The following is a 15,113-nucleotide window of genomic DNA, read 5'->3' on the forward strand; positions in this document are numbered from 1 at the left end:
CCCCACTGCCTCCTTGCTGCCCTTTCCCAGTCTCTGCTCCCACTCCTGGTCTGTCCCAACCCCCTCTTCTGTATCAGGTTATCGGCTGTACATATAAATTATACTTTCCTTTCTGTCTGCTGTCATTTGTTCCCGGGGAGAGGGAATTCTTGTGTGGAGGTAAAGTAAGGAAAATTATTGCTTTGTACTAGTTTATCTTAGTAAACTTCCCCCACCCCCCCCCCCCCACACACACTTTTTTTTTTTTCTTTTTAGTTTTTGAGACAGGGTTTCTCTATGTAGCCCTGGCTGTCCTGGAACTTCCTTTGTAGCCAAGGCTGGTCTTGATCTCTTGAACCATTAAAAAATCAAAGGAAGCCCCTTACCATCCCCTGCAGATTCCCTCTAGAATGTAGCTCTGGCTGTCATGGAATTCATTTTGTTGACCAGGCTGGCCTGGAATTTAGAGAGATCCACCTTCCTCTGCCTTCCAAGTGCTGGAATTAAGGGTGTGCACCATCAACACCTCCATTCACGAATCAAAGTAAGACCTTTTCCCAATACCAATCACATCATGAGCTCAATGTAGAGTTGGTGAGCAGCAGGATCCCTGAGGCCATGACGGTAAGTGGCAAGCAGAGGGAGCAGGCTCCCTGACCTGAGGGAGAAGTGTAACACTGAAAACTGCTTTCCCCAAGAGTCAGTAGAGGTCACTACAGCTCCACAGGTTCACTTCCTCTATGGAGCAGAAGGTGTTTTTATTTAAATCTTGTTTGCTTTTGTTTTAAAGAAGTAGGGTTAGTCTGGTGGCACTTGTGTCATTTAAAGTGCTGGACAATACTCTGTATTCAATAACAGCCTTTCACAGGTTGAGTGAGCCAGATACTTTATTCTTACGGCTTTTACATTAAAAATAGATACATTCAGCAAACATTTCTGGAGTACATATTATACATTAATACTGCTATTGGCTCTGGAGATGGTTATTTGGAGTTCACTCTATGGAAACACTCAAAACATTAGAAAATAAATGTAGCATTCACTTTGACAGCACATATACAGAAATATGACAATAAGGCACATTACATGCTAGCCTCCAAAAGGGAACATTTAAGCTGAAATTAAGGACAGGAAAATGGCAAAACATTTTTTAAAAGGAGGCTTACACTCTATAACTAGACACATTGTTATTTGTCAATAAGTTCTTAAAGACCTCTGAAAACTGAGGTCTATTGTAAATTCACATTTTTAACTCAGAAAAAAAAAAGTTTTCTTCCACAATAGAATGTCACTTTAGAACTTTGAAGTAGGGTGTCATTAGTGTTTTAATTGTTCCACCCACAGATGATGATGATGACATCCCAGAGTGACTAAGAGCTGAACCATTGCTTTTTAACTTACACATGGATCGCCTGGGATTCTGAACACGTAGTCAGGGAATGTGGACTGGGGTCCTGAAATTCTGCACTTATAGCAAGCTGTGAGACCAACTCTGTTGGTCTTGTTAAGTCTATAGTAAGATATTTACAGGACTTTAAAACAGAACTAGTCACATATAATAAGCAATGTCCCATTATGGGACACAAACTTAAAATTATGTGAACATCTTTTTTTTTTCTTTCAGTATTGTTACACTCTGTAAAGATAACAGATAAAGGTTAAATTTTTATTCCTTTATCAAATGGCTCACCCATCCCTGATGAGCCTTACTTAAGGCCTCATAGAAACGCCCCTTGGACATTTTCATACCTGCCTTATCATGCTGAAGGAAACTATACATAATCAGGGAGGCAACTCAGTAATTTCTGGAACAAGGAGCCAAGGAGTGGGACGATGGCACGCCAGCATACGCACATAACCAGATAAGTGAGACTGACATAATTAGCTTATCCCTGCCTTTTTTTTTTTTTTTAAGTAAACATTTCCAACCACTGGCCACTGCTAAAATGGGATCTGTTGCTTAAACCGTAGCCTCCCTGAATAAATGCCAAAGCTATAGCTTTGTATGTTTTATTCCCACACTATGGTATGATTTGTTGGCCACTTCCACCCAAAACACAATTTAAGCTGGCATAGTCCAGGAGCCTCCGCTGCTCAAAGTTCACACCACCTAGGGTACTTTCTGTTCAACTCCATCACGAACGTACCAATTCCAGCATCAGTGGGGGTAGTCTTGACATCAACCCCTTTTCAGAGCACGCCCGAAGATGTGGCTCCCACCTGCCTGCTGCCACAGCTCCCAGGTTCTTCGGTTACAGCGTGCAATGGGTCATGTGCGCAATGTCCTTGACCTCTGGACAGTAGAGCACTGGAGGAAATAAGAAGGGTTAGTGGCAACAGGAAGATGCAACCTGACCCAGCATTTTTCGGCGCTCTGTGCCCAGCATTCTCCCTAGGCGGCCCCTCACCATTGCTAGGCAACGGACGCCGCAAGCGGCGCACCGGCGCCAGGACCCTGTCCACGATTCTGCGAAGCGCGCGCCAACCCGCACTTGTAGGTCCCGCCCCCTTCTCGCTCCCGTCTTCCCCGTCGTCGTCCTCTCCGTTGTCTGCGCTTTCCTTGGCCGGGCTCCCCATCGGGTCTCGTTCACGCTCAGCCCGCGCTTTTTCCTCCAACCGTGACCACAAGTCGGGGTCTAGCGCGATCTCCGAGACGCCGCCGCGCGGGAGCGGGGAAGGCGCGCGGCAGAACGGGCACGTGACAGCGCGGCGCAGGCGCACCACGCGCGCGGCCGTGCGGCTGCCGTCTCCCCGCGCCGCCAGCTCGCGCAGGCAAGCGGTGCACAGTGTGTGGCCGCAGCGGGCGCGCGCCGTGCCGGGCAGGCGGCGGGGCGCGCGGGCCGCAAGGTTGAAGGGTCGGTAGCAGATGTTGCAGTCCAGCTCACCCCGCTCGGGAAGAGAAGGCACCCTCATCAGGAGCTGCATCGTGACCGCTGTGACCCGAGGACGTCGACCCCGCGGCGTCTAGGAGACACAAGTGGCCCTCCTTGGGCCGAGGCTGGGGCCTGGGGCCGGCGCCGCCGCCTCTGTTCCCTTTTAATAGTGAGGCCCCACCCTCGAGGCGTCACACACCAGATCGGCCGCTCCCTTCCAAGGCACGCGTTGGGGCGGTAGAGGCGCGAGGCTGGGAATGCGAATGGGGGCACAGCGGGGTGAATGCCCACACGATGGCTGAACTGCCCGAGGGACACGCACCACCCACTGCCCCCTTGACGAACTTCTCATCCCCAGCAAAACACCAGTGCTGTCATTTAAACTTGGAACAGATCCCCAGGTCCCCTCTTGCACGCACACTGGCCCAAGTCTTAAGAGCCCTCTTAGTCTATTTGTCACATGCTCATACTCTTTCTCAACTCCCCCCCCCCGCGCCCCCAAAACAGGCTTCATGCACCAGGTTTACTGTTGGTTCTGCCCAATTTTATTGGGTTCCTGGATGTTTGGGTTCTGCCCAGCCATAATTGATTCTGCTGTCATCTCTCTTTGTTTATACATGATCGCTTGGGTTCTCGGAAGGCTCCCTAAATTTCATCCTTCCCCAAATAATTCAATTCCAGCTGACATCTCAGCCTAAGGAGCATGGGCTTAGGAATGCTGGGAATCTTTTCCTTCCAGAGTATCCAGGCTTGGACACCTACACAGTATGATGGTTGAAACGAAGCAGCTCTGCATGACTTCTGACTCAGGGGTCTGACTTCTGGCACAGGTAAACAGGACGTGGTACTCACAACCCACATTCCCTCATGGTATAGTGCCCACACCCAAGCTGCCTCCTTCCTCATCTTGTCCTGTACTAGTAGTCCAGGTTCTGTTGCGGGGGATAATAACACAGTCTTGACACAGGTGGCTCCAGTACAAACCCTAGTTGTGACACCACAGGCAAGTTACTTAATTTCTCTGGGCCTTGATTTCCTCATCTTCAAAATGTGGGTAATAATAGTAAGGATTGAAAGAGCTTGTGTTTGTTAGGTATATTAAATGACGCCCAGGACACAGTAAACACCAGATAAGCAATACTTATTATTATCCTTATCATCCTTGGCTTCAAGCCTGCATTAGTTTCTTGGGGACCCAGCATTTGACATAAACCATCCCTTGGTTAATCCAAGATGGGTCTCACTATGTAGCCCTGGCTGGTCTGGAACTCTGTGTGTAGTTCCAGATGGCTTCAAATTTACAGAGATCTGCTTGCCTATGCCCTCAGAGTGCTAGGATTAAAAATGTGCACCACCATGCCCAGCCTAACTCATTACCTTGTTTAAGACAGGCTTTCAAAGGTTTGTATGCCAGGAGTGCTGGCCCACAAGCTTCTGGGATTCTGAGGATTCTCCTGTATCCACTTCCCATTCATTGTAGGAGAAATGTGATTATATACACTCACCTCATATGCCCAGCTTATGGGAAGTCTGTGGATTCAAACTTAGGTTCTGATGCTTGTGTTCAAGCACCTTAGCCAGTGAGTAATACCCCCAAACCAAATCTTAATCATTGAAAGTAGAATAAAATGAGTCCAAAGTGTTTCACCCTCTAAGCCACTGATTTAAATTATCCTGCCACCTGCTCCACAGCCTTTATCACCAAGAACCCAAACTGATGATCTCCCTTTTCCAAACCAGACTTTCTTCCAGTTTTTCCTTCCCTCCCTCTTCTACCTTAACCCTTCATCTCCAAGCCCAGGCCGTTTTGTTCCTTTAGTAGCCACTCCACCTACTCAAGTCCACCTCTCGTTCACCCTCCTGGTCCAAGCTGTCACCATCTCTCATCTCCCTATGCAGTTAATTCACAAATCCACTGGTCTACAGACCCTTCCCTCTCCATGTTATTTCCAAAGAACTCTCCCAATCTCAAACCAATCCCATTCTAGCACTGTTTCTACTCCGGTTTAAAATCTTTTTTTTTTTATTTGTTTGTTTGTGTTTTCTGAGACAGGGTTTGTCTAGCTTTGGAGTCTGTCCTGGAGCTCCCTCCGTAGCCCAGGCTGACCTTGAACTCACAGAGATCCTCCTGCCTCTGCTGGGATTAAAGGTGTGATCCACCACCACCCAGCTCTGTTTAAAATGTAGTGAGTGTTGAATGGCTCCCATATCCTTTGCCACTGCAGCATCAGTCAGGGCCTAGACGAGGCTGACACAGAATGATTGTGAGTGTGAGGACAATCTGGACTACATAGTGAGTCTGTTTCCAAATAAAAGATCTACTTCCCTATCTCTGCAATGGAGGATGGCCTTGTGACCAGCTGTGTGTGTGTGTGTGTGTGTGTGTGTGTGTGTGTGTTCTGGAGCCTAATCTTCCACAGCATTGCACCTTCTGTCTGCTGGAAGGTTGCTCTCGAACCACCATAGAGGGAAGGAGGGTTAGACCTAAGCACTGGAGTTGAGGACTTATGGGGGAAGTGCCCACACCCCAGGCTAGTGCTGATTGCCTAACATGCTAGTGAAGCCATTTGGGATATTCCTGCTCATTAACCCGCTTAGTGAATACACACACATGGAGGAGGCCAAGGGAAACAGCAGTGGGACCCCACAGAATCATGGAAAATGTGTAGGTTATGCATTTGTTTTCATTTTTAATTCATTCTCTCTCTCGTGTGTGTGTGTGTGTGTGTGTGTGTGTGTGTGTGTGTGTGTGTACATGTTAGTGCAGGTGCTTCCTGAGACAAGAGAGTGTCAGATGCTACCCGGGGCCGGACTTAGGGGGTGTGAAGACCGTGGGTCCTCTGCAAGGGCAGTGTGCATCTTCACCGTTCAGTCATCTCTTCAGCCGTCCTCCCTCCCTCCTCAATTTCCTTTTTTAAGACTTGTTTCAGGTCACTAGATTTTGGGATGATTTCTGTATTTATCAACAGGTAACTAAAATAGATGCTACCCTGTTGTTATCTGGATGATTAAGATAATACTCTGAGATGCCCAGAGGGCCTTGTGTGTCATGACCTCAGTGTCCCTCGCATCTTACTTCTGTTTGCTCCTGGGACACTCCATCTTTGGAGGCCTATGGATTCTACTGTGGTTTGGATCTTAAATGTCCTCCAAAGTCATGTGGTGAAGGCCTGGTACCCAGGTGATGGTACTTTGGAGAGGGGATGGAACTGTTAGAATTTGGGTTATGGGGGTGTCATTGAAAGGGCTGTTGAGAACTCGGCCCCTTCCTCTCTGCTTCCCAGCTGCTGTTAAGTGAGCAGTTTACTCCACTATGATAGCCTGCCACAGGCTCAAAAGCAAATGGGCCAAGCAACCATATGCTGAAACTTAAGCTGGAGTAGGCCTTCCCTTTTTATTGGTTTACCTCAGGTATTTTGTCTCAGCAACAGAAAGCTGATAGACACAGTGTTCATGGTCCCTTCAGCTCCTAGGCCTTTGCAGCCACCACTGCCCTCACACTCTTGCTTTTACATTCACACCCACTGCATCTGCTCTCAGGGCAGCCTCACGCGTCAAACACCCAGTCTAGATGTTGTTAAGACCATGTGCTCCCCTCTGGACACTGGGCAACAGAAGTTTGCACTACAACAGTGACCATGTGATTGTCTCTTCAGCAGCAAACAACATGGAGGTAGTTCCAGATCCTTATGCCATGCCACAGGACTCAATGTGCAAAATAGTCATTGAACTTTTGAATAAGGTGGGTGAGAAGTGATGGCAAATGTTTATATACAAAGGGCATGAGACAATAAAGGGACTTCTAAACCGCCTTGAGGCAATTCTAAGAGGAGGTCTTAAAATATGTTGAACAGAAAAAAGGAAAATAAGAAAGTGTTGAGCATTGGGGGAGGCAGCGTTTGGAGAGGAGAACTATTTAAGGACAATACTATTTTGAATTGATAAATCCTTGTATGTTTGTCACAGAACAACTAACCACAGCTTAGTCATACATTTCCCTTCTTTGATCCCTCCACAGTCTTGCAGAATGAGTGGGAGACTAAAGGGGCGAATGTAAGTACTCATTAGTTGATCCTGATGGTTGCTAATCCAGTCAGTAAGTGGCAGGCAGCTCAGTCTCTTTTGGAAATTAGTTTTACTCTGTACTCCCAGCTTTAGGACTGAGGCAGGATGAGCAGGGAAGAAAGGAGTCACTGAGGTTATATTTAAGGGCTGCAGAAGTCATCTCCTTTGCTTTGTGGTCACTGCAGGTTGTGACTTTCCACCTACTTCCTTTCCTCCAAGAAATCAGAACGCATAGAGGAAGAAAATGGCGGTGGCACCTGCAGAGCCCACTGGATTCTGTTTTTCTGCTGCCTTCCTGTCGTACCTTTCACTGCTTTTCCTTGCAAGTTATGGCTCGTCCCTCTCGATCACTTTATCACATCACAAAACCACAACCCTCTGTGACCTTTCTTTCCCAGCCGGCCACAACAAAATGCTTTCATTTCTGGGCACCTGAAGGTACAAGCGGGCAAAGGGCCCTGCAAGACAAGAAGTGTGGCAGATAGAACTCTAAAAACGTGTGTGTGCGTGAGTGTGTGTGGTTAAGAGCACCAGCTGCTTTTACAAAGGACACAGATTTGGTTCCCAGCAACTCCATGGTGCTTCAGTCATCTATAACTCAAGTTCTGTGTCCTTTCAGGCACAGGCACAGGCACACATGTGGTGTACAGATACATAAGAAAGTAAAATGCTCATATACATAAAACCTTTTTAAAAACGGGTGGGTGGTAGAGAGGTGGCTGCTCTTGCAGAGGACCTGTGTTCAATTCCCAGAACTCACAGAGCAGCTTGCAACTTTTGTAACCCCAGTCTCTGGGGGAATCCAACACTCTCTTCAGGCCTCCTCTGTGGCCATTAGGATGTAAGTGGTGCATAACTATACACACAGGCGAAACACCCATATACATAAATAAAAATCAGTGTGGGCAGGCTAACAAAATGGCTATACAGGTAAAGGTGATTGCTGCCAACAATGACAACTGGAGTTTGATCCCAAGAACCCACATAGTAGAAGGAGAGAACCAAAAGCTTCCTCTGATCTCCTCAAGAGTACCAGGGCATGTGTATCCACACACATAAACAAACTGAATAAAACCTAAAAATGCAAGCTGGGTAGTGGTGATACACACCTTTAATTCCAGCACTCGGGAGGGGAGGCAGAAGTAGGTGGATCTCTGTGAGTTCGAGGCCAGCCTGGTCTACAAGCAAGTTCTAGGACAGCCAAGGCTACACAGAAACCCTGTCTCAAAAAAATAAAGGTGAAGCATGTTCTCCAGTTGCATCTTTCATTAGGAAGAGAGAAGGGGCAATGAAATCAACAAGGTGCATCACTGGGTTCTAGAAAAGGGATGAGGACCTGTGCCAGGGGTACCCGGTGCTTAGCTTCTCCAAGAGAACCATCACCAGGGGTCTGATGCTTGAGCCACTTGCATGAGTGGAAAGGAAACCAGCTTGGAGAGCATTTTAACCAAGGAGTAAGAGTAAAGTTACTGAGATGGTGAGGATCAAGCTGAGATTTTATTTACAGTTCCCTGGGAAGTCTTACAGCAGAGGGGCCATCTTTATTGCTTTAGGTTTATTGCCAGGAAGAAGACTGCAGTCCTCTTATGCTACATAGTAAATCCAGTTCCAGCCCAGGTTTGTCCCAAACCTTTTACAACCCCGTGTGTTTGCCGGTGGCCCAAAGGCTGTCACTAAATCCTCCAAATCACTTTGTTTTCTAAGGGCCACCCTGCCATTCCTGCGACACAGCCATCAAAGGCGTCCCCTCCTTTACCCCCTCTCTGTAAGCACAAAGTGTGACCCTAGATCTAGATTTAAGTCCTCCACCTCCAGGCAGGAGGTAGGGTTCTGGTTTCCCAAAGATTATCATTTACTTTCTGCCAGGACCAGCCCGGCTTCTATTGAACAAATACTACAAAGCCCCGTACCCTGTGTTCCAGAAAACATGATAACTCACTCTGTTCTTGCCAACCTTGACATTTCAAGGCTCAATTTTGAGGTACTCTCAGTGATTATCTGCTGGATGTTTTCTGGGTTTCGGCAAAAGGGAAAAGAAACGAGCAAGAACAAATGGCTGAGAAGTCGGCTCATGCCCGGGATTAGCGAGAAGGCCTAGCCGCAGGACACAGAGCAGGGGCGTAGGGGTTGGGTGGGAGATCTACTTTCTCTCTCAATCCCCAATGCGAAAGGATATGGCTTTGTTCATGCGAATCGCTACTCCAAGCCGGGACTCGTTGGTGGGCGGGGCTACCCTGAGTCTGCCTCTGCGTAGGAGCCGGGGTGGGGGTGAGGGAGCGATCCGGAGCTAGAGGGCTGGTTGCTGGAAAGTGGTTTTCCCGGCAGGTGCAATCACTCCTCGTTGGGTCCCCGCGCCCCCAAAGGACTATTTCTTGGAATTCGATTTGTTCCCCAAGAGCGCATCTATTTCCATCACTGTTTGTGGCGTCAGCTGACTCAGCACCTTGAGAATGGGCAGTGGAGAGGACAGTTTTTGCTGGGACACCAAAGAAGGGCATGATGAAGGCCACAGAGGTACCCAATGAGAAAGAAAGATTCTCAGCTGTTTGGCCCTGTCTCCCTGGACTTTCCTTTGCAGCGACAACTTTGTAGTCACTTCAGTCCGTTCAGGGTTACAGTATGGCTTTGACTCTAATCTCCAACTCACCTCTAGGGACCCCAGATGTTCCATCAGCTGCTCCACACTGGACACCCCCAGCAAGACTGAGCTGACACCCTCACTTCGGAGACACCAGGCTGGGATCAGAGGAGGAAAAAGAATTTTGACTCCACAAGTGTCTGCAGGGGGCCCTCTCCAGGAACATACTAGTCTAGGGATAGGTTTATGAAGTCTTACAGGGAGGCAGACCCCCGCAAGGGCTCACCTATAGCAAGTTGGGCGACAGTGCAGTCTAGCTGGTGAGCAATGGGGAGAAGGTCCATGACTCTGGCTTGTTGCTTCTTGTCATCCTCACTCTGCACTTTTTCCTTGAGCCACTGGTACCCCTGGAAGCAAAGGAGAATCGTGGAAGGCCCTACCCCCTCCTTAACCACTCAGCAGCCTAGATAGCCCAGATAGCCACCAAATCTCACCTTGACAGTGGCCTTGCATGTATCTGGAACTGGCCCATCGTACTTGCTAGTAATGAGGCCACACGCCAGGGGAGACCAAGTAACGGACCCAACACCTAAGAGCGAGAGGATTTGGTGTGGGACAGGGACTATGAGATGGGTGAAATAGGCAGGGTGGGGATGAGGGTCTGCACACCAATCTTGTGGTAGAGCTCAGGCAGCTGCATCTCCACCTTCTCTCTCTGAAAGAAGTGGTTCTCCGCTTGCTCACACACAGGAGGGATCAGATTGAACTGTCTGGCCATGGAGTACGCCTCCTGGTTGGTGTGGAAAGAAGACAGGGGTCAGAGCAATCCTTCCATTTTCTTCCTTCTCATGAGAAAAGGGGGCCAGACATGGGATGGGGAGTGTCAGAGGAACATACCATGATCTCTGCAGCACTCCATCTGGATGTCCCCCAGTACAGGGCCAGGCCCTGGTTGATGACGTAGGTCATGGCTCTCACAATTTCTAGGTGCACAGGAGAAGAGAAGCCTTGATGTCTGGTCCATGGAATCTTGGACTCCAGGTCCACCCCACCTAGACTGTCCACCCCAACAAGACTCAGGCATGTTTGTAGTCACATCTCTTCTTCCCCCGTCCTTGTTTGAGTGCTAGGGTCTGAGCCTCTGCTATGGAGGCCGGGGGACTTTTCAGTGGGGGGAGGCTGGCTTCCTGATGCCAATTGCACAGTTTTGAAGCGCCATCAGGTTTAGGGATACTGGTTTTACCCTCCATAGGACTGTTAGGGTCTGAACGATTGGCGAAGACTATGTCAACGTATTCCAGTTGAAGGCGGTCCAGGGATCCCTGTAGGCCTGGAAGTGGGAGAGAGGAGAGGAAGGTAAACATCTTACCTTCAATTTGCTGAGAATTCAGATCACACCCCCTTGTCATGGTCAACTTAATCTTCTACTTTCAGAACTTCAGAAGTAGTTCCAGTTCCTTCCAAGCCCACCCACCTCAGGTTGCCAGCCACCAGTTCTCACCTTCAATGATGTGTTTGCGACTCAAGCCTCGCTCAGTTTCTGCCCTGTAGGAAAAGGCTACATCAAGGATGGGAGTTATCTGGAGCTATGATGGCATGAGTCCTCACGGGCAGGAGGGGGGCAGGTGTGGGAAGCACCCCCCCACTCCTGCGCCATGTACCACATACTCCTTGTAAGTCTCCTCCCAGTCACTTACTGTCCTCCCCAAAAAATCTTAGTGGTGATGACATAGCTGGATCTCCTGAAACAAACAGACAAATAAATAAAATGACAGATCCAACAGGAAAATGATATTGGTCGATCATGTCTCCAGTAACCCACAAAACTGGTCTCACCTCCAACCTTTGCTCTTGAGGATGTTGCCTAGGGTTCTTTCAGCCCTGAAATAAAGACAAGGTGAGAACTCTGATCTCTCCAAGATAGACCAGTTCCTTTCCTGCCTCCCAGCTTGTCCCCTCCAGCAGAGAGAAAGGGGAGAGGGGGGAACGGGAGTCTCAGAGCAAAGGAGAGGGCTCCTGGAGCTAGTAGTGTAGTCGTATCATTTTTATTCATTTGCCCGTGTTGTGTATCAGTTGTGTACCAAGCCTTATTGTGGGTGCTTAAGGGGTATAATATAGTGAGGTGAGAGAAACAGAAGAGCCAGGGAGGACACTGCCTTTTCCGGTTTCAGTCTTCAGTCATCTGGATTCTCCCCTTCCCCTGCCTATGTAAATCAGCACGCATCCTCCTCTGGCCAGCTCTGATTCTGCCTGGGAATCCTTCTCACCAGCTTCCATAGAGTTGCTCACACTATTCCCCTCTCCTCCCTCCTCCCCCCTTTTGAGAAGAGGATCTGTTTTAGCCCAGGTTGGCCTCAAATTCTCAGCCTTCTTGTGCTAGAACTACAGGTGTGTGCCATCATGCCCAGCCTAAACAGCTCTGTTAGCACACAATTATGGTCCAACTGCGACAAGTCTTGAATTGTTGAAACACTTTACAGTGTTGGGACTCTTGTATATCCCTTGTTTGCATAATCACGTGGGCTGTATACGTCTTAAGGTTATGTTGATCTCTTCCTGAAACTGTTCATGCTTCTCTGGAGAGTCGTGGGAAGACAAATTGCGATGAGGTGGGAAGCCTCTGGGCTGAGCAGCAAATGGAGTTGTATAAAGCAGTCATTTGTTTTATGTCAGAAATTAGTACAGAGTGTCATGGATGCTCACAGAAGGTTATGACCAACTCTGGGCAGTTGGGTAAAATCTTCTTGGAGGATTTGACGTTTGAGCTAAATCTTGACGAAGAATGCTTATCAAATAATGAGGCAGAGGAAGCCACCCTAGACTCTGGCTGCTCCCAATGTAAAGTCTTAGGCATGTGATGTATTTGGTGTGTTTGAAAATACCGCTTTGTAATCTTTAGGATAAATTTGTTGGTTTTACTTTAATGTGACTGTACAATATGTCTACTGACCTCTAATCCAGAGAGGGAAGTGTTGTGAGAACTACAACTCCCATGATCCACAGGGGGAGGTAGCTATGAGCCTGAAAAGTTGGACTGTAGTGTTCCCAGAATTCCCAGGTTTTTTTTTTTTTTTTAAAGAGGGAAACAAGAATCCCTGATGTTCTCTCAGTCTGCCTTTCGCCCCAGTTCTTACTTTCCTGCCGCGTATACTTCAGCAGTGTCAAACAGGTTTACACCATGCTCATAGGCTACTGTCAGCACATCTTCTGCTATCTAGAGAAGTGAGAAAAAGTTGAAGATGAATGGCTGCCCCTTCGTTATTTCCCTCCCTGCATCCTAACCCACAGCACTTTAGTCCTGCTTGCCCATTTTCTCTCCTTTGCCTGTCCTCCAGCCTTAGATCCCTTACTGCCCCCCAAGCTTGTCCAAACCCTAACCGGATCCACTTCTTTCTCTCCCCATTCCAACACCACAACCACATCTACCCTGTTACCCATCACTTATACCTCATCTGAGATCTGAGAGCCAAATGTGACCCAGGTACCTGCAAGACAGAAGTCCGACACATGAGGACTGTGGGAACCACAATGTCAAATAAGCCCCTTTCTCTAATTTCTATTCTAACTCACCAAGGCCAAGACAGGACACCCGGAGACCAGACTTTCCAAGGTTCCTGCAGGGCACACAAGCATCAGGGAAGGGTGAAGCCTCCAGTGGGGACTTGGATTATCAGTCCCCAGATCCTGTCCTTCCAAACTGAGAAGCCCTCAAGGGTCTCAGTCCAAAGAAACCAGACCCAGTGGGTTGATGGGATTGGCAGTGCCATCCCCATAGCAGAGACCCTAGGAATATTGTTGAAAGAACTCAAGTGAACAGATAGTGACTGACTGCTCCTCTGAGAGCCACTGTCTAGCACTTCCATTCCTACCATCTGTGCTTCTGGTTTGCCTTTGCTTCTAGGTGAAGTCCTGCCTGTGTCTCCATCTCTGGGATGTGTGGAGTAATGGCTTTGAAAAATGTGGATTGTGGTGAGTTTGAGAATAGGTCCTCAGTCAAAGAATGACCCACTAGAGGGTGACAATAAAAAGATGTAAGCCAACTCCAGTCCAGGTACTTGACTAGGCACATAGACAGGGCTCCAACAAAGGCAGGTGTGGGGATGAGGAGGATTTGACAGGAAATTCTGTTTCCCTCTCTTCCTCTCTTCATTGACTTCTGAGGATTGAACTACAAATCCTTCTCTTTCCAAGTTACAGATCAAACAGCTCTACTTCCTAATCAGAGCTGCAACAGAGATGATTGGATATTTCAGGGGACTAAGACAGGCCACATCAATGACCTCAGCACATTCCCAAGAAGTGCCCCCCCACCCCCGCACCCCTTGAGTTCTGAGAGTCTCTGGCCTGCAGTCCCCTGAGTTAAAGTAAAATTTCCAGAGCCCTTCCCACCCAACTCTTGTCTTACAGCATGGGGATGAAAGACGTAGTCTGTCCCCTTCCCCTCTCCTGCCCTACCTCACCCTGGAAAGATTGAGGGAGAGCAGCCTCGGGGCTGTGGGGGCAATATCTGGGTCAGGCGCCCCAACCGGCCAGAATGAGATTGCTTCCCTTCCTCCTCTCCCCAGGACGCCAACCCAAGGACACTACGTTGGAGGGGTGGAGGGGGGAAGCAGCCTGGAGATAGATACAGGCGTTCCCCGCTTTTTTCTTTTTCTTTTCTTTCTTTCTTTTCTTTTCTTTTTTTTTTTTTTTCTTTTTTTTTACGGTTAAGGAGGGCAGCTCAGGGGCACGACCGGACTCTGTCAACCTTGGTAAACTTGGTCTCATAGTTAGGGGAACTAACAGAGACCAAGAGAGGGATTGCCAGTGACGGAAAGAAGAGGGGAATGACCCTTTAAGCTAAGTTTGAAGGGGTAATGGAGACTAATGCAGAAAGCCTCAGGGGTCCCGAAAGGGAAGTGAATGGATAGGCTGCCTGGCCACCTCATACCTGTATTTCATGCCAGTGCCTCGGCCGGTGCTCTCTCGAAGGGCCCCAGCGGGTGCTGGGGGTCGGGGTACCAGTGCAGCTCGTGACTTGGGTCCACCCCCCGGAGGATTCCCATGCCCTCCGCCCACTGGCCCCCCATTACCGCCCCCTGGACCCGGCCGGGGTCCACACAGACGGTCCTCACTGCTCCGGCTGCGAAGGTTCTGCTCGGTACACGCGATAGACACCTGCATGCCGGCTGGCCGGGGCGGGGGAGGGGGCTCGGAGGGAGAGAGAGAGGAGGGAGCGGGAAGTCCGAGGGCAGACACCGGTGTGGTGGTAGCGCGATCCCTGGGAGAGCGGGAAGGCTGAGGAGGCTGCAGCTACAGCCGCCAAACGGGATCGGGCCCGCGGGGGCGGGCTGCTGGAGGTCGCGGGGTTTGCGGCGGGAAAGGAAAACCGTGGCGGGGGGGCTGGTGCCAGGAGTGGTGGGTATTCAGATGCCGGGAGCTGTGATTCAGGGTGTAGGAGGATAAATGGGTAAGGATAAAGATAAAGTCGAGGACGGTCTTCAAGGATAGAGACCAGGGACAAGGGGTGGCGAAACACGGGTGCCACTTCAGCTGGAACCGCTGCGGGACCGCGGTGCTCCCAGCCGCGTCGGCAGCGAGCCTAGCTCATCAACATGCAGGCCCTGCCCCTTCATCTG

The 15,113-nt window shown here is 49.2% G+C and overlaps 2 protein-coding genes across 2 annotated transcripts; both read right to left on the bottom strand.

The window, feature by feature from the left end:
- Nucleotides 1–848: 848 nt before the first annotated feature.
- Nucleotides 849–3,068, bottom strand: Rnf227 (ring finger protein 227). Its single transcript, XM_051180289.1, has 2 exons — nt 2,388–3,068; nt 849–2,287 (listed from the first exon to the last, which is right to left on the bottom strand). The coding sequence occupies exons 1-2, from the start codon at nt 2,902–2,904 to the stop codon at nt 2,232–2,234; spliced, it is 573 nt and encodes a 190-aa protein (XP_051036246.1). The 5' UTR covers nt 2,905–3,068; the 3' UTR covers nt 849–2,231.
- A 5,590-nt stretch (nt 3,069–8,658) lies between these two features.
- Nucleotides 8,659–15,084, bottom strand: Kcnab3 (potassium voltage-gated channel subfamily A regulatory beta subunit 3). Its single transcript, XM_051180290.1, has 14 exons — nt 14,426–15,084; nt 13,066–13,109; nt 12,943–12,980; nt 12,630–12,709; nt 11,332–11,376; nt 11,193–11,237; nt 10,997–11,040; nt 10,739–10,825; nt 10,393–10,478; nt 10,165–10,285; nt 9,990–10,084; nt 9,782–9,902; nt 9,565–9,653; nt 8,659–9,360 (listed from the first exon to the last, which is right to left on the bottom strand). Exons 1-14 carry the CDS (start codon nt 14,656–14,658, stop codon nt 9,283–9,285), a joined length of 1,206 nt encoding a protein of 401 aa, XP_051036247.1. The 5' UTR covers nt 14,659–15,084; the 3' UTR covers nt 8,659–9,282.
- Nucleotides 15,085–15,113: the final 29 nt, after the last annotated feature.

The sequence above is a fragment of the Phodopus roborovskii genome, unplaced genomic scaffold, assembly GCF_943737965.1.
Source record: "Phodopus roborovskii unplaced genomic scaffold, PHOROB, whole genome shotgun sequence".
Lineage (NCBI taxonomy): Eukaryota > Metazoa > Chordata > Mammalia > Rodentia > Cricetidae > Phodopus > Phodopus roborovskii.

Excerpts from the sequence above, each read along its gene's own strand:
- Rnf227 (XM_051180289.1), bottom strand. The coding sequence starts at position 2,904 with ATGCAGCTCCTGATGAGGGTGCCTTCTCTTCCCGAGCGGGGTGAGCTG. Across the intron at positions 2,288-2,387 it reads GCGTCCGTTGCCTAGCAATG|TGCTCTACTGTCCAGAGGTC; the intron begins GTGAGGGGCCGC and ends TATTTCCTCCAG.
- Kcnab3 (XM_051180290.1), bottom strand. The coding sequence starts at position 14,658 with ATGCAGGTGTCTATCGCGTGTACCGAGCAGAACCTTCGCAGCCGGAGC. Across the intron at positions 10,826-10,996 it reads TCGCAAACACATCATTGAAG|GCCTACAGGGATCCCTGGAC; the intron begins GTGAGAACTGGT and ends TCCCACTTCCAG. Across the intron at positions 10,085-10,164 it reads TGAGCTCTACCACAAGATTG|GTGTTGGGTCCGTTACTTGG; the intron begins GTGTGCAGACCC and ends TCTCGCTCTTAG.